Below are 25,546 nucleotides of genomic sequence, written 5' to 3'. Positions count from 1 at the left end.
GATTACGATATCCTATATTAATAAACACAATACAGTTTGTACACAGTACAGTCAGCATCTAAAGTAGTGGGCCAGACTACATGACAAAATAAATAAAATAATACATGACAAAATAAAACTTTTGAAATATTGTTTAAAAATGTCATAGTGATAGAGTAAATTTTTTTCGAGTAACACGGTGCCGATTTGTTTTTTATATATTCTAATATTTTTTTTTCTTTCCAGGCGGTTTCGGAACACGGCACTTCGTCACTTTCATGTTGTTCCTCGGCATGGCCAACGCCTACGTCATGCGGACCAACATGTCCGTGGCCATCGTGGCCATGGTCAACCACACGGCGCTGCCAACAACCCACGAGGCCACGGACGACGAGTGCGGCGTGGATACTAGGAATTCCACTGTAAGTAGGACCCACATGGGTACAGTAGCCATGGTCAACCGCACGGCGCTGCCGACAACCTACCAGTCGACGGCCGACGAGTGCGGCGTGGATACTAGGAACACCACTGTAAGTAGGACCAACATGTGTATGTATAGTATGTATAGTAGCCATGGTCAACCATACGGCGCTGCCAACAACCCACGAGCCCACGGACGACGAGTGCGGCGTGGATACTAGGAACTCCACTGTAAGTAGGACCAACATGTGTATAGTAGTAGCCATGGTCAACCGCACGGCGCTGCCGACAACCCACGAGCCTATGGACGACGAGTGCGGAACTGTGTTGAAGTTTGTCTTATTAATAAAATATATTTGAATTGGTGTTGCTAAAAAACCGGACAAAGCCTTTGGAAATGTACGTAACCTACCTCGTTTTGTAGCGATTATTTATGTCCATGAAATTATCATTCGACTTATTTCTACACATTTCTTCACAGGTGACATTGCAAGACGGATCATTTGTATGGAGTTCCACTCTGCAGGGCTACATCCTGTCTTCGTTCTTCTACGGATACGTTATAACACAGATCCCGTTTGGAATTTTATCAAAGAGGTAAGAAGATGTTTTAACAGTCGACAATAATATTAAGCTATTAGTGTTGAGCTGTCTTTCAGCTGCCCTGTCATTAAAGGATACTTATATGATATTACATGTCATCTGTAATTCTGAAAATGTATTGTCGTAATCGTCCATTGTCCATTGTATGATTCATGTCTACCGCTTGAGTTTGGGACGCACCTTACTGGAGTTACTGGGCCATAGAAATCTGAAGCTTTTATAGGTACTTACAATGGCATCGTCAATAGTCACAAGCATTTTCCAGCAGCACTGCCATTTAAAAATTGAATTGATGCTGATTTGTAAATCCTACATATGAAGTATTTTATTTTATCCAGAGCCAACCAGAATAAACCAGACAGTTGTGCCAAAAGCAAAGTCATCCCTATAAAGTAGATTCGTCGTTCAGAATGTAGGATGAGTTAGCTCCCTGGGGTATTTCCTTAGCGCTACGGCATGGGGTTCTTCAAGAAGCGGGTATTCAGGGTTCTCAAGGGTTGGCAACGCTTTTAAGTGGCTCCTCCGATGTTGCTTACGCGACGCCGCTGACCGCTTCCAATCAGGTGGCTCGTTGCTGCTGACTATCCAGACTATCAGTTAAAAAAATATTATCTTCCAGGTTTGGAGCTCGTTGTTTCCTCGGAGTTGGCATGTTGATCAACTCGGTCTTCGGCTTACTAGTGCCCATTGCGGCTGAGAAAGGCTACCAGTGGCTCATCTTGGTCCGTTTCATCCAGGGTCTTGGTGAGGTGAGTCCAGAGCATATTATTATGTAGAATGTCGGCAGACTGATGAGTGTCGACTTTGTTTAGTTGCATCAACGTTGACACCATGATATTTTTGGAAATAACAGATGGTTTGCTGTAACTGGATTTCAGGCTGCAACTGTTGCCTTCGTTAGACTTTTGAGTGTCAAAGTGACACATAAAACAAACGAAAAATTATGTAGATCTCTGCAGCTGACTGTACGTAACATTTTAGAGTTTGTTTGCCTATACTTTCTCTCAAAATCTGGCTAAATGGTTGGCTGAATAATGTCTTTAAAAGGTATCTTCTTTAGATTTTAGGAGTATTATTGACTCGAGTTTGTTTTATTGCAGGGTCCTATAGTGCCGTGCTCTCACGCCATGTTGGCCAAGTGGATTCCACCCAACGAGAGGAGTAGAATGGGAGCCGCTGTATACGCTGGTAAGTCACATCAATCTAGTTAATCCACAAGAAAGACCAATGACTCACATAAAACACGACTACGCTACAACAATGTACCTACCTAATTGTAAATGTGCTAAATACCTACTTAGGCAAATGCGTAGTAAATTAGTACAGCGTGTCTGTTTTGGTCGTGCTTGAAATCAGGACATTCCAATTACCAACTCCAAATTGATTTATTCAATTGATATTTTTTTAGGTTTTGTTTTTAGATTAAGTTTACATTGTATTTGGACTATCTTGTAAATGTGTTATATGTAAATGACTGTGTTGTATAATAAAGGTTTTTTCTTCGATATTCTTGTAAACAGGATGATACATTTAAACACATCCTCTTAGCACATCCGACAATCTGTCGCCAGCTTAAAGAATAGTGTTGATATATGGTGTGTTGGTTGACGGTTGCCGATAATAGCTCATAGTGATAAGCTTAATTTTTCCATAAGTACTTATACATATATTATACAGTATGTGAACACGATAAAGGTAATCGTCTAGGATAAGAATAAAAACTTTTAATGTGCCAACAGAATGTTTCTAAAACTGTCAATGTTTCCAATCCTTTTGTAAATTTTACAATTATAAATCGTTTTCATATTTTGTCTCACGCGATTTTGGTGTTTGTCTCCAGGAGCACAATTCGGCACGGTCATCTCAATGCCGCTATCCGGTCTCCTGTCCGAATACGGCTTCTCTGGCGGCTGGCCGTCCATCTTCTACGTGTTCGGTCTCGTGGGCACCGTGTGGTCACTGGCCTTCTTGTTCCTGGTGTCTGAAGATCCGGAGCACTGTCCCAAGATTAAAGAGGCTGAGAAGAAGTATATTCTCAGTTCGCTGTGGGGCGCTGCTGGGTCTAGCGTGAGTATTGAATTTTATTAACGTTTTACTACGGTATCTTTCTTCGGGCATTACTTGTAGAACCGATAGCCATCCGCCCGAAACAGAAATCTCGGCCGCGAAATGGAAGATGCACCCATAAAATTGGATCTATGTGATCATTCAGGGAAATGGTTAAGATTTCGGAGAACTTTTGCATTAAGTTCTAATCGAGCCTTAATTAATTAGGGAAAAGGCCTATGCCCAGCACTGAACGTATTTTGACTAATATTATAATGATAATGAGGTCGACGATGGGTGTAAGGCCAGCAATAAAGATCTGTCTTCCGAAAATCATGGCATTATAGGTACTACTTAGGTTTAGTACTTAATCAGTTCGATGAAATTTAATCCATATTCAATTGGAATAGAGTTGAGTTGTTTTGTTTCATTAAATTTTAGAACAAATCAAAATCATCTCTATTCCCTGCATTATAGGTTCAAATTCACTAGCAAATTTAGGATTTTTTATTTGTATGTGTGGGGCCCTTAGGAGGATAAAAATGTTAAAATAAATATTTTCCATTTTCCAGTCACCACCGATCCCGTGGAGCAAGATCCTGCTGTCGATGCCGTTCTGGGCGATCATGCTGGCGCACATGGGCCAGAACTACGGCTACGAGACCCTGATGACGGAGCTGCCCACCTTCATGCGGCAAGTGCTGCACTTCTCCATCAAGGATGTACGTATTACCCTCCGCCACATTATGGCTCCACTACACGATGAGCCAGCACCGGCCACTCCAAGGGACGCAGCCATGCAGTAGAATGAGATAGCAATATCACTTGCTCCCTTTAACGCATAAAAGCGTCCCTTGGAGTGGCCGGCGCTGGCCCATCGTGTAGAGGAGGCATTATACTCGTCACGATGTTCAGTGAATTTTAAAATACGAACAATAGCTATATCAAACACTGCAATCATGCTACGAGTTCAACTCAATTATCTAATTGACCGGGGCTGAACCTACGGCCCCGTGTCAAACGTTTATATAGTCACGACGCCGGAGAAGTTAGGTTAGGCATTTTTAACGAATCTAGATCAGACTGCCAAATGAAAAGCGCTATAGCTTGTCATATTGAATCAATTTAGCCATAAATCTCGGCTTTAACTGGGTCGCGTTTAATCAAAGTTCCGTTATAATCTAATATATTTTGTATGTTACAAGATTTATGAGTCTTTATTTTATAAACTTATTCCTAAGTTTTGAATGATTCGTGATTCGTGGTTAGTTCACTAGACTTATATCGACCGGGATATGAACCGTGATTACCTTTTGTATTGTTTTCGAGCTCCCGATATTTCGACACAGTTACATGCATGCATCACGGGTAACTGATGATAGCGGCGGGTGTCAAAGTTGTGTAGACCGCGCTCGGTCTACCCTCATTCGTGCACGTCGGCTGCGTTCGCTTTCAACGTTACCACATGATGCGTTCACACTCGTTGGTCTGGTCGCGTTCACACTCGTTGATACCCCGGTCGATATAAGTTTAAGTATTTTATATCTGTATTTGCAGAACGGCTTCGTATCCGCCCTACCGTACCTGTGCATGTGGCTGTTCTCCATGTTTATCTCCGTGGTGGCCGACTGGATGTTGTCCAGCGGACGCTTCAACCACACGCAAGTCAGGAAGATCATCAACAGTATTGGTGAGTTAATGTACTTATATAGTTACGAATATCGTGCAAACTTAATAACTCCTGCTTGAACAGGCTTACATCGGTCGTGCTTTCCGCCTTCACCTCGCTTTTGGACTTTCTGTCTACGCTATGTGGCAGTGACAATGAATGGCTGAGTCACACTTGACGTAGTAGCACTTGGCGTAAGTAGGTAGGTATACGGACTGACGCAGATAATAAATGATGGCTTTTGTTGCGACAAGAGCTGCATGGGCTCAGTACCAGAGATGTGAAAAATACTTTATAAAAAGTATTTAAATACAAAATACAAATACTTCCTTGATAATACTATTTCAAATGCAAAATACAAAATAGTTTTTGAATTTGTATTTAAATACAAAATACGAAATAGGTATTTTCAAAATACTTTTTTAAAATACAAATACTTTGCGATAAAAGGTACTCTGAGTAGTGAATACCTAGTCTGAATTAAAAAGTATTAGGTACTCGGAATTTCCGAGTTGAAAAGACTCTCTTTATTCTTTGAAATCAATCCTCTATCTAAAGTGCAAATTTCTAGTTGTTTGCACATATTAACCGGTAGGATGTAGGTGTGGATGATGGTTTTTAACGGCCAACTTTTAAAGCATTAATTTGTAATGTTTTACAGCTATTATAATGCCTCTCGTTAGTGTGATGAAAACGTCTCGTTTGTGTTTCACTAGGGCAAAAAGTTTGTTCTCCTCTCGTGCTTTGAAACCCTCGCAACACTCAAGATTCCACTTTTTTAACCACTTGCTACACTTGTGGTCATGTGCGACGTTACTAAACAGCAGATTCAACAGTTCCATGTTAAAAGAATAAGAGAGTTGCCAGGATTGTAACATCAGAAGAGATTGTAACTCCTACCTACTATAAAGTATTTTGTATTTTGAAAATAGAAAATAGGTCCCAAAAACTATTTCAAATAAAATACAAAATAGTTTTCTTCAAAAGGTATTTAAATACAAAATAGGTATTTTGCATTTTAAATACAAGTATTTCAAATAAGTCACATCTCTGCTCAGTACCGTCTTTACCATAAGGGCACACGGGGCCCGTGCCCTGGGGCGCCGAAGGACAGACAGTAACGTTATATTTGATTATCTATAAAAAATAGAAATCGTAGCAGAAAAATGTTCGTATAGTTCGCTTTCTTTACTTTCCAAAAGGGCTCCAAATTCTTATGTGCCCAAGGGCCCCAGCATAGTTTAAGGCGGCCCTGCATGGGCTCTAAGTTGATTATGATTATTACGTTGATTATCTCGCATACCTATTGTACTGATGCGTACTAATTACCTTGTCTAACCTTCCCCAGGTGAATACGGCCCCGCTATCGGCCTCTTCATCGCCGCAAACACAGGTTGCGACAAATCCGCCACCGTCGCCATCCTGGCCATCGGTGTCGGTCTCAACGGTGGTATCTACTCTGGATTCAAGGTAACTTATTACTTTCTTGCACTGCAGTTTCGGACTGAAAGATTCTTGAATGATGATAGGAGAAGGAGAAGATATATCCGACGCACCATGCGTTAGCGATTTTGTTAGGGTCGCAAGACTCGCAAGGTGTTAGATGAGGGTAGCGCGCGACCGGTCGTGATCTTTAGGGAAGATACAGTAGTCCGACTATATGGTAACTTTAGCTGAAGTAAGGATAGGTCACAGAAGAATTTTTTATCTCACTTAAATTCGGAAAAAAGTTAACTGTAATATCACTAAAAATATTACTTTTTTTTCTGTAATACATACCTACCTACTATTTTGTGTCATTCATTGCAATAAACTTTAGAAACTACTTACTAGCTGTCTGTATTAAAACTGAAGATTTCAAGTCTAAACTTTATTTTACGTAATCCCACTTCTGATGTTCCCAGGTGAACCACTTGGACATCTCGCCGCGCTTTGCCGGCATTCTGATGGCGTTCACCAATTGTCTCGCCAACTTGACGGGTCTTTTGGCGCCTATTGTCGCTGGATATATCATTGAGGGCAACGTAAGTATAGACTAACAGGTATTTTAACCGGGACACTGATATTCGTACGAAGATTCTTAATCTCTGCGAAGGGTTGTGTGCATATGTGAGTGAGAAAGCTGAACAGATGGCGCTATAATCTTTAAAAAAGACATTATCTACCTATTAGTTAAGCCAAATCCACAGGATTCACAGGAACATAAAATTATAGACTAGACATTTTTTTTGTATACTAAATACGTTTGACTCTAAACTAAAGATTCACTCAACAAATCACAGTTCAGTTACTACAAAACATAATATGGCGCCGAACAGCGCAATATACTTCAGCTGTTAAACTCGAGGGCACGATTTATTTTTTATCATCAATATCTCTTTTCTCTAAGTTCAGTCTAATAAAATACTAAACTGAAATAAATGTCATATACTAAGGAAAAAGTGACCAAGGCCTCCAGGTGCCCCAGGCTGGAATCGAACCAGCGACCTCTGCTATCGTGGCAGGTGCCTAAACCACTCGGCCACCGGGCCACAGCGGCATAGGTCAAATTTTCCAAGTATATGCACTTCTTACTGAAGGCTTGTGGCGCCCCCTGGCCATCCCTAAGGTAGAACAGTATGGTTCGAACCTTCTAACTGGATCATCTCATGATGATACCGAGTTAGCGAGAGAGATTTTTTCCTTAGTAAGTATATGACATTTATTTCAGTTTATAATTTATATAGTAGTGTTTCTACTTGATAAAAACAAATTAAAATATTTTCTGAAAATAATTTAATTTGTTCAAATACTTCATAGTAATAAAATACTATTCTCTTTCAGCCATCGCAAGCTCAATGGCGCAAAGTATTTTACATCGCCGGGGGCATCTACATAGTCGCGGCTACCTTCTTCAACGTGTTCGGTTCCGGCCGAAGACAAGAGTGGGACAATCCTGCCGAGGACGCGGCCCTGGCCCAGAAGGCGGCTGACAAGAAACAAGCCAAGCAAGACAAGAAAATGGCGAAAGACAGTAGTGAAGCTGAGACGGCGCAGTGAGAGTTCAAAATGGCGGATTGCGTTAGAGTTGCCAGTTAAAAAACAAGTGAACAGTTTAAAACTGTTCATATTTGTATTTTCATATGTTATAATTTTAGCATCTAAGCCGTAAATAAAGAAAGCAACTTTATCGCAATTCGGACCGTAACTTTAGTGAATGACATTAAATTTAAAAAATTAGGTAAATTAAGATTCGATTGTTTCCCGCAGATTTTAGGGTTGTGTAAGTTCTACCCGATATGAGTTTATTTTTTGTTTACCTTTTTTTACTTTCTGATAGAAATATAAATTTATTTTACCGTCCCTGTACACTATTTTATGCATTCAATCCGTTGATATACTTAGTACCTAACGTTTAATTGTTCGATAAACTGTAAATAAATATGTATTATAAAGTACGTAAACGTCTCTTATTGTATTTTCAAAAACAAAATACTTAAAGAGATGCACATTAAACTAGGCTGTGATATTACATAACAGGAATTTGAATATTTTGCAATGTTTTCAAGCTCAATTCGTATCGTTGTTGTTTTTCAAATATCTCGACAACTTATATCGGGTGAACGAAAAAAAGGAAAACGCTATTTATTTATTATTACGTAACCTAGTATTGTTAATATAGTTAATAAAAGCTTGAAGAATATAAGAGACGAGTGAAAGGTGAATATGGGTCCAACTAGCTGGTCTACATGAGATTTCATTCAAAATACATAGATAGGTACAGCTCGGTAAAAAAAAGAGTAGAAATTAAAAAGTGGCAACACTGTAGTGTCGTCCCGTTCAAACCAATTTATATAAGAAAACGGGACGACACTAGTGTTGCCACTTTTTAATTTCTACCCTTTTTTGCCAAGCTGTACATGTTAAATGCAAAAAGTGATTTTTCAATTTGTATTTTGAATGTAATTACTGTCATATTACTACAGATGATTGGGTTATAATGCGTTTATACAATTTTATTATATTTTTCGCTATTCAAGAACTGACTGTATGACGTCAAGAAGAAACGCAGAGATAAGTTTATCAATCAATTGTAGTAATAATGAAAATCTGTTGTACAATTTATTGAATCGTTACCGTCCCAGCCAGTGACATTGTAGGGTCTGTGCGGAAAGAGAAGAGTCGTACAGCTTGGCAAAAAAGGCAAGGCACTTTTTAATTTCTACTCTTTTTAAGTACTCTTCTAAGCTGTAGAATGGCCTTCCCTTCATTTCACGACTCTTCTCTTTCCGCACAGACTCTATCTATATGTATAATTCCCTCGCATTAAAATTAGTCAATGGGTAATTTCTATAAAAAGTTTTTACCTACTACCTACCGCAGAGTATTCCTTTCTCGCTACCGAGTTATTTTATTATGTCAACGTAACGTAAACCTTAAAGATCAAGTTGAAAATTAACGTGCCTTGAAAACAGCAATCTAAGAAGACGCCATCTAGCAGTGAACAGTAGAAACTTTGTTGACGTTTCATGGCGTTCGTATCATGGCGGCACGATTTTTTTGAATTCTGTTAGAGTTAGACCAAGAATATTCTGCAAAATGTACCATGATTGTAAAATTTGTAAAGGTGCCATTACTTGTTTCATCATTTCGGTATTAGAATTAACATTCATCGTAATATTTGTTTATCGTTTGGCAAAATTGGCATACCTACCTACATTTCTAATTCCTAATTCGTGTGCCAAACGTGTTGTAAGTTTATTTTTTCATTTTCACTGTTCGTTGGAAGCGAATATTGTTGCGTTAGATAAGTCGTTGTTTATGAATAAGTAAATGTAATATATTACGGCATTAGTTTAGTCTCTTGTGACGTCATTTGACGCTGTACGCCCAGAGCTATTGTGATTGTATTTTATATTTTAAGTTGTAACGTAGTAAAGAAAATACTGGCCATTAACAAAAGGAAACTGTTTAAGGTGCAGTAATTTCAGCCAGCAGTTATTGAAAAATATAGATGGTCAAGCAAATCTTGTTAGTAGAAAAAAACGCGAAATTCAAATTTTCTATGAGACGATATCCCTTCGCGCCTACATTTTTCAAATTTGCCGCCTTTTTCTACTGACAAGATCTGCTTGACCAAGTACCTATACTAGCGCTTTTACAGATCATAATACGATTGCCAAAAAATATGAATAGCAATCTTGAGGCCTGTCTCTAAACTTCATCGATTTAAAATCTGTTTAAACATAAACATGTTTAACATTTATCGCTCAATGGAAAATATCACGAACATAGGTGTAAAACTCACCATTAAAAATTTGTAACTATGTTAGCACCAAAACATGAAAATTGCTTCTAAAAATTCGTAATATTATTTGTACCCAACTCATCGATTACTTTTCTTTGTTAAAAATAACTATTCACTAACATGAGACATGGGGCACGCACGGCTGTCTGCTCAGTGCTCAGCGGAGAAGGTCCTGAACTCACTGCACATTAAAAATGTAACACCAAATGGCCAGTGTTTATTAAAATAAATATGAACTCTTAGCGCCGTTTGCACCATCCCACTATCCCGGGGGTTAACCGATAAAACCTGGAGTTACCATAGTTACCAGTACAATTTGACACTGGGTTAACGGTTTAACCGGTTATCCCCGGGTTAGTGGGATGGTGCAAGTGGCGCTTAAAGGAATAAACGATTTTAAAATTATATTCTGGCAAACAGTTATGTAAACTTTTTGAAATTCGCGCCTTTCTGTAGTAACGGAAATGATTGGCCAGATTATAAGTATTCTGTGATTTTGTCAGAGACAAGTGCTTGTGCCTTCGATTAGGACCATATTGTTCGTATTCCAATTTTCAAATCCTAAAGAAACAAATGCCTTACAAAATCCACATTTTAAAAAAGTTATCTCTATTAAAATAAATTCTTTGATACATTAAAAAGTATAAACTGTAAAGCATTTTTATTTTTAAACTATCCTTCATCGCACTGACTAGAATTTGAAACATATGTCGTAAAACATTACCTAATGTAAGCCTATAAGGGCCGATTTACTATGGAAAGCAGAATATGGCTTAAAATTGCTACAACTTTATCGTAAGCAGATAGAAGAAAATTTTGATGAAATAACTTCAAAATTATAAAGATTTTGGGATTTATTGCAATTATAAAAATATTTTTACATCAACATTTGAAAAAAAGGAAACATTCTTACCTATCGTTGCACCCTCTTCTTGTAAGAAAAGTTGCTTTTATCATCTACTTATTTGACTGTTAACCACCTTCACAGCCAATTTTTTTACTTACAATTAGTTGCAAAATCATTATGAATAGTTTTGTACACGTTCTTATTTTATCAATAGAGCGGATTAACTATGGCAGTACACAAAAATTATATCTATTCCTCCTCGATATCATCAAACTTTTTCTTACTATTTGTCTGCGGTATGAGCGGCCGTACGTCGAACGCGCCTGTCCCGATTCTGCAAGGCTGTCCCAACATCACGCAACTAGACGCCGAATGAATGTTATCCACCTTAGCGTTCAACACGGCCTCCTTTAGGAATATCAGTGAGGACTCGAAAGACATCTGCTGCAAAGGAGCTGTCGAAGATTCCATTCCTTTTCTACTCATCGGTTCAAAAACCCCATTGTAAGTCATGTAATCGGCTACCAGCGTCAAATGCCTGGGATCTACCGTGATTCCGTATACATTGAACACATTCTGAATTTCCTTTATGATCACCTTGTTAGCTGCCTCGATGCCGTACGTTCGAGCAATAGCATGGACGTCATTGCTGTACAGCTTGTCGACGTGCAGCAAATCGTCATATTTGAACATTTCAACAATGTTTATACCCTCCGTCTTGAGGTACAGAATATTCTTTTCTCTGTTGGTGATCGCCCGCTTGATATTTTTCACTTGATGTATGACTGATTTTGCAGCGGCGTCTCTGAGGGCTTGTGAAAGATCAACTTTTAAGAATGATATAGGGAAGAGTACGGTTAATTCACACCATTGGTGGTTTTTGGTGTCGAAACAGTAGTTGGTAGCACTGTCGATCTTGCCTACAACTTCGTTCATGAGTGTTTTGTCGGCGGCTGACACTTCGTCGTCGTTTCCTTTGTCCGCATCCTCGTTGTCTTTGGTCGGGTCATCGTTCATATCTTCGTCGTCGGACTTTTCTTCTTCTCCTGATTCTGGATCCTCGTATTCTTGTTCTTCTGCTCTCTTGTTACGCTTCTTCACCTGTAATATTAATGTTTTCGTTAATAATGGGGCTATTCATAAATTATGTCATTTCAAATTAGGGGGGGGGGGGGTCTGGACATTGGATGACGGTAACATGAAGTAGGAGGAAATGGGGTCATTTGAAGCATGATTTTTGGATGATTATAGGGGGGGGGGGGGGGTAAAAATCGTCAAATGACGTATAAATAATGCTTGCACTACGTACGCTATCTAAATCGTTACAGACTTTTGATCTAACTCTACCAAAAAAATTTATAAAACAACTCTACTGATGTGCTATTTACAATAACTGGTACCAAGAAAATTTGTATGCTCTTCTTGCTTTTTCCCTTGCACCATTTCAACATGTCTATAAGCTCGACGGTTGACTGGTAGAGCATGCCATTAGTCATTAAGTCCGCGATTTGTACATTTGTTTGCATTTTGTGCAATCAAGGTTTAAATAAATAAACAACCATTGCAAAGAATTATTAACAGTGCTTGGTTGACTTGCGTGCACACTATATCACTCAATTATTAAAAAAAATCGGATCTTAATTTATAAACAAAAAGAACTGCTTATTTACCTGGGTAGCGTCGTCGTCATCGTTGTTTGGTTCGTCGTCCGAGCTGTCGTCATCAGGGTCGGCCGCGGGCTCCTTCGCGGCCGTCGCCTCGTCCCCGACATCTTCCTCGTCCTCCTCGTCCCGCTTCCGCCGCTTCTTCTCCTTCTCCGCCGACCACACAATCCCACTTGAAGTCTTCGCCTGCTTCCGCACCGCTGCGAACATCTCCGCGAAGAACGTCCTCGACATATGATGTATAATTTGCTTCGGTTTAACCGCGTATTGAGTCTTGTATTGAGATTTCGGCAGGAACCAGAATTTCAACGTCGTCTTCAACTGCCGATTCGGTTCCGTGACTATTTCGCAGTCCACGTCAATCTTCTCTAACACGTCAGCTACGGTCACTCTGTTAAGTTTCTGTCTTAACTTTTCGGCTTTCTTGTTTAAATTCGGAAGATCTTTGAACGGTATATCCATGTTTGGTGTTTTAAGTTTAGCTGACGCCGTCATCAGGATTTCTCTGAGACGGGGGATACCGAGGGTGACGTTCATGTCACCACGGCCGGCGAAATGGAAAGTGTTTAGTGTCATCTGCGTGGACGGCTCTCCGATCGACTGAGCTGCCAAGAGACCGACGGGCTCGCCAGGGTCTGCCATGGATTCCAAGTATTTAGCGTTGATCACTTCTGAAAATTTCTCTTTGTCAGTCAGTTTTGTGTATGCGCTTTCTTTCCGATTTTTCAAATAACTCTGAATAATCCCGTCTAACTGCTCATTTATCACTCCAAATTTCCATTCTGGCGATATTTTGCTTGGGATCGGGTCGGGGCATGATTTTCTACCGTATTGCTGTCTTTCTTCCTCATCAAGAGAACGCCACATTTTTTCTAACTCCCAATAATACGGGTCTCTTGTTTCGTTAGTCGGTTTCTCGTCCAATTCTATGTTGTTTCTGGCCACCATCGAAAACTGTGCAAATGGACTCGTTCGTACTTTCGCGAAGGGATCGCCATGTTTCTTCTTCCATTTCTTTAATGACTTTTGCGCTTTTGCAATGCTTTTGGGGTCCACGTCTTCTTTCAGTGTTTTGATGACAGATTTACTGACAACAGCATCGGCGTTCACGTCCAGGAACTCGAATTGTTTTTCTTTCAAAAATTGGCATTTCAGAACATCAAGCCCGTCTTCACCGTAAGCAAACTGGACGACGCTGCTGTCGGAATCCCTGACTGTGTGATCGTATCCCACGCTTAAGCCTTCAAGATGCTTGATCAAGCACCGTTGCAAGTAACCAGACCTACTGGTTTTAACGGCTGTGTCAATAAGACCTTCACGACCAGCCATGCAATGGAAGAAGAACTCCTGTGGCTGAATACCTGTCATAAAGCGACCATCTATGAACCCACCAGCTCTAGGTGAAACGTCGTAAGGTGGGAAGCTCGGAAGGGACCGTCCAGATATCATGAGGGGTGGACGTTTGCCTTCCAACTCGATCTGGCCGAGTAGGCACGAAATTTGCATAGTGTTGACAGTAGAACCTTTTGCACCAGACTGCACCATCAACTGGAGGTTGTTATATGGGAACTTTTCCAGCAGTCCTTCTGACAAGCAAGCAGTATTTATGCTGTTTGTGTGAGTATCAAGCATATTTTTATAGTGCCTGTCTAAATTAGCTCTGAATTTCGGGTCTTTTTGCATCATCTCTTCAATGGTGTCTTTCAGAGTGATATCGTCGACGTCTACGGGCAGTTCCGTAGCTTTAGCCGCGGCAATTTTTCCGGTGTTTCTCACCAATCTGATGTAGTCATCTCGTTTTTGATTAGCTTCCTCCACAACTAAAATGTCTTTTACGCCAAGTGTGAAGCCAATCCATTGTAGGTAGAAGCTAAACATCTTCGAGAACGAACTTAGCACGGCACTGGAACTGTCTCCTCCATACAGCTCATACATACAATGTACGAGACCGTAAGGTGTGGCTCCATAGTGAGTTTTATCCAAAACACCTGACAACAGTTCACCTTTTTGTATGACCACCTCAGCCTCTGTCATATTATTTCCTTGTAATTTAGTCCCACCAGCTTTCCAAGGCCTTGGAGGCGTTTTCTGCCATGCTTTCGCGCTAATTTTAGCGTGACTAGTCAAGGAAAGGTATGATTTACCTTTGGGGACACTGTTTATAATGATTGTGGATAAGACTTGCTTGCCAGACCAGAGTACCATTGGTTTAAGTATAGTGGGGGGCAGCAGTTTAATCTCTCCTATATGATTAGTCAAGGCTTGGAAGACCAGTTGCTGGTAGTCTGATTTGGTGAAAAATGTGCCCCTCAGGGACATTTTCACTCCGGCAATAACATGATCCTGAATCAGCCCACTAAGTGGGGTGCCATCTTTTGGTACTAGATATTGTTTTCTTACTGACATAACATGGTAAGCTTCACTCCTGGCTATTTCCTTCTGTGGAAAATGTGCATTCATTTCATCACCATCAAAATCAGCATTGTAGGATTTGCAGTTGGCATAGTGCAATCTGAGGGTCTTCTCTCCTTTCAGGATCCTTGCCCGGTGAGCCATCATACTAGGCTTGTGGAGTGTAGGCTGCCGGTTCAATATCAATACATCTCCGTTAACTAAGTGTCTGTGTACAATCTTCAGGCTAGACTTCTTATACTCATCAGGAGTCAACAGTCTCTTTGCTAAACTTTTTCTCTTTTGAATGGAATCTGGTGGAATAAGAATCATCCTTCCATTTTCAATTTCAAGTTTCTCTGCTCCAGGATGTTTATTGGGCCCATTAATCACCATTTTCCTCAACTCCTCCACATTCCACTCTGTCACAGGCACTGGATATGTCAGTTTTGTAGCAAATGCATCAGGAACACCAATTTCGTCAATGTCCACATTAGGGTCCGGAGTGATGACTGAACGGGCCGCAAAGTTAACTCTTTTACCCATCATATGCATTCTAATGACTCCGGTTTTCCTTTCAAGTACTTGTTTGAGACCTAAACTACTTAAGCCTTGACCTTCACAATTTAGGATGTAGTTCACATGTTTTTGCAAGTCCTGCCACACTGTATGCAGTTTTTCAGCAGCGCTTGCTCCATAAACACTTTCATATGCCTGCCTTGGTCCTTGTTCCAAGTTATCCACTGTTTTCTGATTAGGTGAAGCGAGTACTTGTAAAACAGCACGAGCATTGTACGCCATTGTCATGATTGACTTGTAGATATTGTTCTGGGGATGTTCAACCAGTTCACCTTTCAACACATTGCATGGTCGCAGAGATGGTGGTAAAACCGGAACTACTTCCATGAAGAAGATGTCTGTGGCCGGTTCTGTTTTTGAGTACTTTAAAATTGGAATGCATTCTTTCAAAATGGCCTCATCATTTTGTGCTATGGAAGTGCAGTAACGTTTAATTTCATCAGGCATTAATATTTTGATTCCTTTTGTTTCCTTGTCATTGCTAATGATAGTGTGCATTATTCTGTTCTCAGATGTTGTTACTTTTAGTATCTTGGCTGAGCAATACAAGCACTTCTTTGATGTGTTGATGGATTTGAACACATTGTTAACAATTCTTGCCCTCAGTCTGTCAGAGTTTTTGTTATGAAACATTTCAGTCACCGGATCTTTATTTTTTAGCATTTTTTTATATTTCTTGAGAACTTTGGGGATATTTTCCTTCGTCAGTGTGTCATTGTTGTAGAAAATTTCCAAGTCTAAAGCCGCAGTCACATGTCCAGCATCCAGTAATTGCAATTGAAGTGTCAAAAGAGTTTTCATTTTGTCATCCATTTGTATTTTGCAGCATTTTAAACAGCTGATGCGGAACAGCGTGTAGATATTTTTAATGAACAAGGGATTTACTACAATCAGAGGTAATTCAATGTGTCCAAAATGACCTGAGCAATGAAGAAGAGGATTGGTGCATGTTGCACAAAGCTCGTTTCTGTCCCTGACTGGTCCTAGCTCAGGATCATAAAGGCCCCCTTTGGTGGCGTTACCCATTGAGTCGAATGACTGGGTATTAGTAATTTTCGCCACACTAAGTTTGCGAACATCATCGTCGCTAAATAGCAGAAACTGGACGCCGTTAGGATCCACCGACGTCAGACCCTTTAGGGCCGCCGTAAACGCGGTTTTAAAAGCCATCTTCAGTCTCTGTAAGCAGAGAAACACGGATAGTTATACAGAAATCTTAATTCGGTGTTATAACCAAAAATAACCTATACATAATTGATTGGTAAACAAATTAACAAAAAAGGTTTAAGATAATTAAATAAATTGTGTTAAATTTATATAACTCACATTAGTTCTCGTAATAGTCCATTATTTACCACAAAATACTAAATTTAAACACCAACAAATCACGTTTTCTCCACGACCGACACGAACTGTCACAACCACAAGGTCCCCGGTCTCAGTATACAGGGTGGAAAGATAAGTCGGGCCCTAGACCGAAACTACCTTAAATTCTTAAGCTGGCTCATTTTACTTAAAGGAGACATTCCTTTATTTTAAAAAGAAACAAAACTGCATTCAAAGATTTTCTAAAACTCGTTTGCCTCGCCCGGGACTCGAACCGACTAAAAATTCAAAAAAATAAAAACTCGCAATTTTATTCTAGTAGTCGGTACAGTTAATGTTAATGATAACATTTCTCCAAGAAACATTAGGTCTTACACTCGTCTGTCGTATAAAATATCCATAAAATCTAATATTTAGTACTTAAGATTTTTTTAGACAATTGAAGAAATAAATAAAAATACTTTGAATGCAGTATTGTTTCTTTTTAAAAATAAAGGAATGTCTCCTTTAAGTAAAATGAGCCAGCTTAAGGATTTAAGGTAGTTTTCCTCCAGGGCCCGACTTATCTTTCCACACTGTATATAAGTTACTCTATGGTCCCCGGTCCACAAGTGTCAAAATGTCGAGCCCAAAAAAGCATCAAGGCCAGTCCAGACGGGATGATCAATTCGACCGATTTGATCAGAGGTCCTACCACGAACCACTAACCATGTTCGACGTGTTGCTTCCCTGTCACACTTAAGTACGAATTTACAAGAGCGACAGAGAGGCAACACGTCGAACGTGGTTCGCGGTAGGCCCTCAGAAAACAAATTGGCGTCAATCTCCAATTTTAGATTTATGCTGATAAATTATCTAAAATTCCTCATCTCCTCCTCCTCCCGTGATTGAGTCCTCTAAATTGAAAAAATGTCCCAGAACGAAAATACTGGCGTCACAAATTGGTATTCTTGCGTCCGCACCTCATTTTATCGGTAATATAGGTTATTATCGGCGGTTGAATTCGGCGGACCAAATTGGCGTTTGCGCCCGCACGTCCTGATTCGACCGATTTGATCAGTCCCGTCTGGATACCACTTAAAATCGAATGCACCGTCTGTAGAAGTCTTTACATGACCATAGACCACATTGTGGTATGGGTATTGTTATTGAACTATGGCAACAATCTTAATCAGTCAGTCAACATGGCGGCCCAAGATGAAGTTGACGTATGTGAAAGTTGGGAGGATATGGACGAAATTGGCGTAAGTGTATTCGTCGCTCTTTGAGACATTTCTGACGTCGAAGCCGGCCGCCTTACATTCCTTCACACACAGGTTAATCTGTTTCAGTTAGACACGAAGATCAAGCTGATGTCAAGTGCGTCCCCGCCAGTGAAAACTCCACTGAAAGGTTGCAAGGTTACGAACGTAATTGTGGAAGACAGCGCCTGTATTGGGTCTCAGTGCGTTATGCCGGAGCCAGCTATTCGCATTCTGAAGCGGCCATCGACGCTCGCGAGCGGGCAGCTGAACGGCGAACGGAACGCGCGCCCTGTTAAAACTCTCCAACAAAGACAGAAAGAATACGAAGAAGCGAGATTACGGATACTGGGCGAAGCGCGGAGCCCCGAAGACGTCATCGACGACAAGTAAGCGACACAACGAGCCTTTTCATTTAGTGAACTATCCATTGTTTACATAATCAGTAGAATTTATATCACAAGTTATTATGATTTATTTCAGTTTGAGCTGCTTGCAAGATAAATTACAAGCGAATAGCATTAGCGACAGTCAGAATGGGAACAAAGTGAAGAATTGTCACAATGATAATGCCAAAGGGAAGGAGCGTAAGGTGCTAGTGAGGTTACCACCCGGAGCTACTGCGTCAGGGGTGTTCCCGTCCCCGCCACCTCCGGGAGTGCTTGTTATACGGACACCTCGGGGTCCCGACGGTACCAAAGGCTTCCAGCGAAGGTAGCACCAGCCCATGACAGTCATACACTAATTTGTAATTAATTCCATCCACAAACTACCCGAGAAAGACAATGTTGAAATATTGGCTCTGATTATAATATGATCTTCTTCACAATTCCTAAATTGTGTTAACATTGTTTCTATGGTTCTAAAAAGTGTCTTATGACCACATATGCTCCAGCCGGACTAGCACATGATTAGCGTGACAGTAAAGATAGACTACCCGTCTCTGTTTAATACAACTAGAAAAAGGTGAGTAGTCTATCTCAAAGGCGAGATACTGTCGCGCCCCGCCTGTGCTAGCACAGGCCTATTGAGGTGAAACAAGTGCATGGTATTCATGTTATCAAAAAAATCCTTAATTGGTCTAAAAACTTCATAACATGCTAATTTTGTTTGGATGTATCATTAGAACTAATGCATACATACATAATTACAGTAAACTATAGATTTTTTTGATAACTGGCCTTACTACTGTTATACAATGATATGTCAATAAAATCCTGACCAGTTTGCTGTTAACATTGTTGACATGTTGTTGTTGGCAATTTCAGGCATTTTGCCTGTGTAAAATGAAGCTCAATTCAATCAAAAGTTTGTAATTGAATATCCTGTATATAAATATGAATTTTCCCTCTATTTATTATCAATGCTATAAAACAAGTGGCTCTTAAAGCAGTTATTATGGAACACTTGGGGCTATAGTGTCATATTTTTCAAACAAGTTGTAACTTTTCACTTTATATACAAATCACCATGAAAAAGGATTTTTATGCCATTTTCAAATATTAACAATGTGTTCACACCCTTGCATAGACAATATAAATAATGTTATTGGAACTAAAAAACACCCTCTCATTCTATAAAACAAAACATTTTATTTTTGGGTTTCAAATAGACTTAAATTATTTCAGTGCATAGGAAGCCACAATTATGTTTTAAGCAAATAATTTAGAATGTTTGGGATTTTTTGAATTTTGATAAACAGACCAATTTCAAGAAAATTACAGTAAAAAATTAATTTACAGTAGTTGAAAGAAATGTTGTTATATCTAAAAGCTAGAATACTTGCTTTAAGATTTAGTATACAAGCATTTGCTGCAAGTTGCAAAATTATTTTAACCAGATTTTACTTCTGGATGGACCAAGGTTCCCAAATAGTTCCCAATTACAGTACTTCATACCATTGTTGATAAAAAAGATATTTCTCTTGACACCTGCATAACATTAATTACTACTTATACTACATTTGTTCCTGAACATAAATTATGAATTGTGAATGATGATTGAGCTCACTAAAGGGAACAATAATTTTTATTGTATGTAAGTGAGAGCTAGATGCCAATCTAGTGGGGTCACTAGAGGTAATTGTAAATAGAGCAAATGCTACAGTCATTCGATTTGTAGCTGGCCCCGACGGCTAATCCTTTGTCTATTGTTAAGTAAAACTGCGCTTAAGCACACATGTAAAAAAGGGTCGTATGATTCTAATGGCACCTAAGCGCGGGCTAGTCCAACGCTCAAAAAACCAGTGTAAGTGCGCTCTCCGATAACGCGCCTTTGTTACGTATCTCGATGACACATTTTAGACTGGTTCTGGAGCGTTGACTCGCCGGCACCCAGTAACCGTAGAGGGATCACACAGCCTCGCAAATTATTTTTCCATTTGTTCATTTTGAATCTTATTGCAATTTCCATAGGAGTTGTAATTCAATAACGGTGAACGTGACTGAGCCATTTTTTATGCAGGTAAGTAGCACACGCGGTTTTACTTAACAATTGACAAAGGATTGGCAGTTCGGGACCAGATACAAATCAAACGACTATATTATAATAAGCACAGTATACTAGTCTCCGCATGGTTACCATTCTGATGCAGACCCACAAGTTGCTCCTGTTGCTATATGTGTAGCACTGTTTTTGTCACACACCGGAGCGAAGTATGAAGCTGCACTTAATGTGATGACCGCCAGACGCCCACAAAGTTTTACATGAAGTATGGCATGGCTGCCAAGAGTGCCAAGTAGATGCAAACTTAGCATGGTTGGAAGTCTATCTTGAAATACAAGTAGATGGTATAATTTAATATACTTCCACAATAGGTGGACATTATCTATTTTACAGAACAAAGTGTGCCATGGGTACGAGTGCCTATACCCTTTTGCTTGTATTTTTAAGTAGTTGCATTTGCCCCATATTTGCAATTGCCCCCAGTGAACCTGTCAACATATTGAATGATTGTATGTGCAAGTTTTCAGAGTATTTAAATATGTTTTAGCTCAATTCGATGAGCTTGAATGGATGAGTGCACTTTGGTGCAATATTTTTTTAACAGACAAGTAAATAATGAGGTTTGCTAGTCTCCAAACAACAATATAATCTCTGTGTCTATGGTTCATTAATAATGTAGATGAACGTCTAGAGCCTCTAATTATTGTTAATGGTCAATAACAAATTTTCTTGGCCATAGACATCAGCCAAGATTTCACAAAAGAACTAAGAAAAATGCAAATAATCATTATTTACTTGTTTTTGATTCAAGTTGAGAATATTGCTGCTAGTTCGGATATTTATTTGATCTCTGTAAACATGTTATCTACAAAGAATTATGTCATAATTATCAAAACAACATTCATTTCTAAAGATGAATGCGTCTATTGTAAGGTAGTGTTTACACAAATGATGGTTGCAAAAATTCTCTAAAATGAGCTAATGTCATTTAGTAAATATTTATTTTAGTTTTATGTCTAAAACCAAAGAGTTATTAAAAATAGAAGACGTATAAAGTTTAAGAATAAGTTGTGCTCGCGGCCGTCTGGCTGTCAAAAGTTGACTTGAGACAATTCGAGTACCCGAAAACATAGCGCCATGTAGTTCGACTGTCAAACTACGAACACGAATACGGGTACGAATTTCTTTGACTTTACACTACTTCTACAATCAGTGACTCTTTGCTTATAATTGGAACATTGTGAATGATGAGATGTGCGCTAATGGTCTTAGGCCTCGGTCGGCCTAAGTCGTCCTCACCACCACTCGCTCGTCGTGTGTCTTCGCCGGGCAGCGGTTGAGAACGACTTAGGCCTTACAAGCGATATAGAAGACCGTGTTAGTCTGTGCAGAAAGAGAAGAGTCGTGGAATGTATCGGGCCCCACAACTGAAAGTGTGTGTGTGTCCACAACTGTGGAGGAGAAAAATTTGGAAAGCGAATCCTGGGCTCTAAAGTATGTGAGGAGCAACCGCGATTCATGCTAAGTAGAGATTTTAGTAGCAATGTAATCAGAAACTACTAAAAATCAGTAAGGTGATAAGGTAATTCTGAAAAGTTTCGAATGTCGGGTAAATCCAAAATGAACTCTAATATGATGGATTTATGAGTGATTTTTGGAATTAGCCGACATTTTTAAGTAGTCGCAATTACCTCACTTGTATTTTCTCCAGTCCACCTTTTTTAATCGAAGATTTTCTTTTAAAAATCTTTTCGGTTTGTCAACCATCATGCCACCACATTTTAATGAAAACAATTCATTACACAACAATTTCATTAATTATTATATATTTATTAAACAATGTGTGCATACAATTAATTGATAGAATAATTGTCAAAATTATAACATTAAACTTTTTATATCCCATTTTTCTACATTATACATTATAGTATATTTTTTAGGATAAGGTACTTGCTAATTGTATATTTTTAGCATATTATTTTAACGTGTTAAGTTTTGATGGTGCTTGTGGTCGGTATATGTCAATGCGCAGAGAACCACTGTGTATAATTCTGGTTATTTCACCTCATTGTATAGAACACAGTAGGTATCATATACCCCTTAGTATAATTTGTCGAGATCTCGCAAGGATAAACCATAGGATAGACTGTATAATAACGACTTTCAACTGTTATACAACAACGCTTTATTGGCGAGGGCTTGCCGCGAAGTTTTGAGGCTCGAAATTCGTATATCTATGACTCCAACATCGCGAGACATATAGTGATCCATTAATAGATACTATCTTCTATCTATCAATTTAGTTATCCATGTGCCCACATGTAATCTTACACTTGTCCCTGAAGAAAATATTTGTTTTTCCATTGTAACCGAATATATATCTTATGCCTGATAGAACTAAGGTTTAAAATTTTCTAAAATCCAAATCACCTTGCGGGAATCTCTGCAGTCTTCAATTTGTTATTGACAAACTGACCATGAAGCATTCGAGTGACTGAGGTGCATGAGTTCTGGTCAGAGTTTGATTTGATTTTACCATGGTTATATTGTATATTCTGGTTTGAAAAAAACAATAGCCCTTATATCATGTTATTTTATGAAACTTTAATATCCTATTACTGTTTCGTTAGAATCGTGGGTCTAAATTACTGTTACATAGACTGCTAAAATCATAACCCTTTTGGCCTTTTCATAATCGGGTTAGTAAAAAATGTTACCCAAAAATTTCGGGTATTGTGACGTCATTTGAGAATTTTGAGAAGACTTTCTTGATATTGCCTTGACCTGAGAATCTATTGTTAAAATCTAAATCTCGTTATCCATCTCTATCCCTCGAATATGCAAGAGTGATAGAGAGGCAGATAACAATTTTTTAGTTTTTGTGGTAGGCCCTGTGGAATCAACCAATGGAGTAACGAGTCTTGTTATAAGATTGCACAAAGCCTCGACGCCAAAGTTTTGGAAACCGGAAACGTCGTAAATATTAATAAGTCTCAATATTTTTACACTTTTACTAAGCAAGTTAGAATAAGAGACAATTTGGTTTGAAAACTGTGGAGTAGAGGTGATCAATTGTCTGGTTAAATTTTCGATCAAACCCATATGGAACGAGACTTACTAGTGTCAAAAGAAAGTATAGTAGTGGTAAATATCAAATGTTATTCCGTACATAAGTTCCGGAAAACTCATTGGTACGAACTAGGGTTTGAACCCGCGACCATCGTATTGAAAGTCTGACGTCAGATCCACTCAACCACCACCGCTTCTTTGGCTTTATTTAAAAAAAGAAAACATTTTTAACATTTATAAAATCGCAGTCTTTATTTTAAGACGACTTTCGTTTCAAAGTGTAATGTAAATTGAACAATGCTTATATTGATGTCACAGTGATACGACACGTTATCGTGACGTTTTTAGTTGGAAGAAACGTCACTTTTGATACCGACAGATCGGTATCGTGTCGCTGTGACATCTTATACGCGTTGTTCGAATTGGGCCAATAGTTAAAACATCTTAGTCGAATATTGTAAAGTCAAATTAAAATCTGACCGAACTATACCAATTTTAGCATAAGTTTACAAACTCTTGAGGATTGTGATATAGAGAATAATCATCTTGTTGCAAACCTTTCTGTTTATAATAAAATGACAAAAAAGTGAAACTTTTCTTATTATTATTGGGTATGTTGTCCATTACTCCCATTGTCCCAAACTACTTGCCTAACTAAACTGCAAAACGTAATTCAAGACCAAAAAAAGTAAGACAATGTTGCGATTGCAATAATTTGTTTGTAAAATAGTAAATTCCTTTTGATAAATAATCACGCTAAGATAAATGATTTATTCGTAATTTTACTCCTACTATTTAAAAAAGTACTTTTATTTAATTATTTTTCCTTAAATACAAGACGCGCTAGTAAAAAATGTTACCCATTGTTTACTTTTTTTGGTCTTGAATTACGTTTTGCAGTATAGTGTAGTTATTTCTCTCGACAAAGTACTTGAAATAGTACCTACCTACGTTATTACGTTCAGAGGAAAATAGGAATCGGGATACTTATTGGGAATGTAGTGCAACAATTATGCCGCGCGATTCATCTTGTCAATCCCTCGTTTTTGCTAAGTAAAGATCATTAAGTTAGTATAGTAATACTTATGAAAATAAGACTTGTATATTATATGTTAAGACTTGTATATATGGACATTAGTTGGAACATTCGTTTCAGCATAATTTTTTAAGTGATGATCGCGTTCGACGTGCCAAAAATATACACTTTTATCCTATTTAACCTTTTGACCGTCAATGACGCGGGCGGCTACAGCCCAATATCAACCTTCGTGCATTCCAGCAAGGTTCAAGATGACGCGGCCCGCACGATACGCGCGGTGTTCAAAAGGTTAACAATGTCCCACAGCGTCAGGCCCACCTTGCGCGCACACATCCAATCGTAAATAATACATGCCGAAAGTCACGGCACATCAAGAACCTTGAGAATTTCCTTGGAAGGATGATGATAGATAAGTTTTATTGCTCGATGTCTCAAATATTTCATAATATTTGTGTTTATTGATGGTCCGGTGATTTGAGAGATAACAAGTTGGTTCGGGTTTTATTTATATTATTGACTTACACTGATTTCAGAGATCAGACTCCAAATTTGAACCCAAACTCATGCAGGTTCAGCAGCTATGATTACATGCAGATTGAGAAATTGAATTTAAAAGAGCTGATAGGTGCTAGATAAACTTATATCAACCATTAGCTAAGAACTTACCGCAAGAAAACTGGCTTTCACGTAAAAAAAAGCGGCCAAGTGCGAGTCGGACTCGCCCATGAAGGGTTCCGTAACAGCAAGTAACATAATAAAATTGCGGTTTACGGTTTATGACGTATTAAAAAAAAACTGCTTACCAAATCTTGTTCAAACCAATTTTCGGTGGAAGTTTGTATGGTAATGTACATCATATATTTTTTTTAGTTTTATTATACTCTTATTTTAGAAGTTACAGGGGGGGGGGGACACACATTTTACCACTTTGGAAGTGTCTC

At 38.9% G+C, this 25,546-nt stretch overlaps 3 protein-coding genes across 5 annotated transcripts in view; 2 read left to right on the top strand and 1 right to left on the bottom strand.

Annotated features, from left to right (window-relative positions):
• The window catches only part of LOC134670335 (putative inorganic phosphate cotransporter), a 71,104-nt gene extending 60,445 nt beyond the window's left edge, over positions 1-10,659 (top strand). For 2 of the 3 annotated variants that reach the window (XM_063528137.1, XM_063528138.1), the window contains exons 2-11: positions 226-401; positions 881-996; positions 1,622-1,751; positions 2,103-2,190; positions 2,843-3,069; positions 3,621-3,770; positions 4,606-4,738; positions 6,066-6,187; positions 6,622-6,741; positions 7,541-10,659. In XM_063528137.1, coding sequence (XP_063384207.1) covers positions 226-401; positions 881-996; positions 1,622-1,751; positions 2,103-2,190; positions 2,843-3,069; positions 3,621-3,770; positions 4,606-4,738; positions 6,066-6,187; positions 6,622-6,741; positions 7,541-7,756 — 1,478 coding nt within the window. In that variant the 3' untranslated portion in view covers positions 7,757-10,659. Of the gene's footprint in view, positions 1-225; positions 402-549; positions 631-880; positions 997-1,621; positions 1,752-2,102; positions 2,191-2,842; positions 3,070-3,620; positions 3,771-4,605; positions 4,739-6,065; positions 6,188-6,621; positions 6,742-7,540 lie in introns of those variants that run through there. The other variant, XM_063528139.1, reaches the window with a different exon arrangement.
• A 181-nt stretch (positions 10,660-10,840) lies between these two features.
• Positions 10,841-16,914, bottom strand: LOC134670325 (DNA-directed RNA polymerase I subunit RPA1). The gene is made up of 3 exons (XM_063528124.1): positions 16,812-16,914; positions 12,522-16,664; positions 10,841-11,952 (listed from the first exon to the last, which is right to left on the bottom strand). Exons 2-3 carry the CDS (start codon positions 16,653-16,655, stop codon positions 11,101-11,103), a joined length of 4,986 nt encoding a protein of 1,661 aa, XP_063384194.1. The 5' UTR covers positions 16,656-16,664; positions 16,812-16,914; the 3' UTR covers positions 10,841-11,100.
• Positions 16,915-17,992: 1,078 nt separating this feature from the next.
• Positions 17,993-24,158, top strand: LOC134670309 (SUZ domain-containing protein 1). The gene is made up of 3 exons (XM_063528059.1): positions 17,993-18,055; positions 18,143-18,441; positions 18,536-24,158. Exons 1-3 carry the CDS (start codon positions 17,996-17,998, stop codon positions 18,768-18,770), a joined length of 594 nt encoding a protein of 197 aa, XP_063384129.1. The 5' UTR covers positions 17,993-17,995; the 3' UTR covers positions 18,771-24,158.
• Positions 24,159-25,546: the final 1,388 nt, after the last annotated feature.

This window comes from Cydia fagiglandana, chromosome 13, assembly GCF_963556715.1.
Source record: "Cydia fagiglandana chromosome 13, ilCydFagi1.1, whole genome shotgun sequence".
Lineage (NCBI taxonomy): Eukaryota > Metazoa > Arthropoda > Insecta > Lepidoptera > Tortricidae > Cydia > Cydia fagiglandana.
The sequence above is the reverse complement of the archived record's forward strand: the minus strand, read 5'-3'. Positions and strand labels throughout refer to the sequence as shown.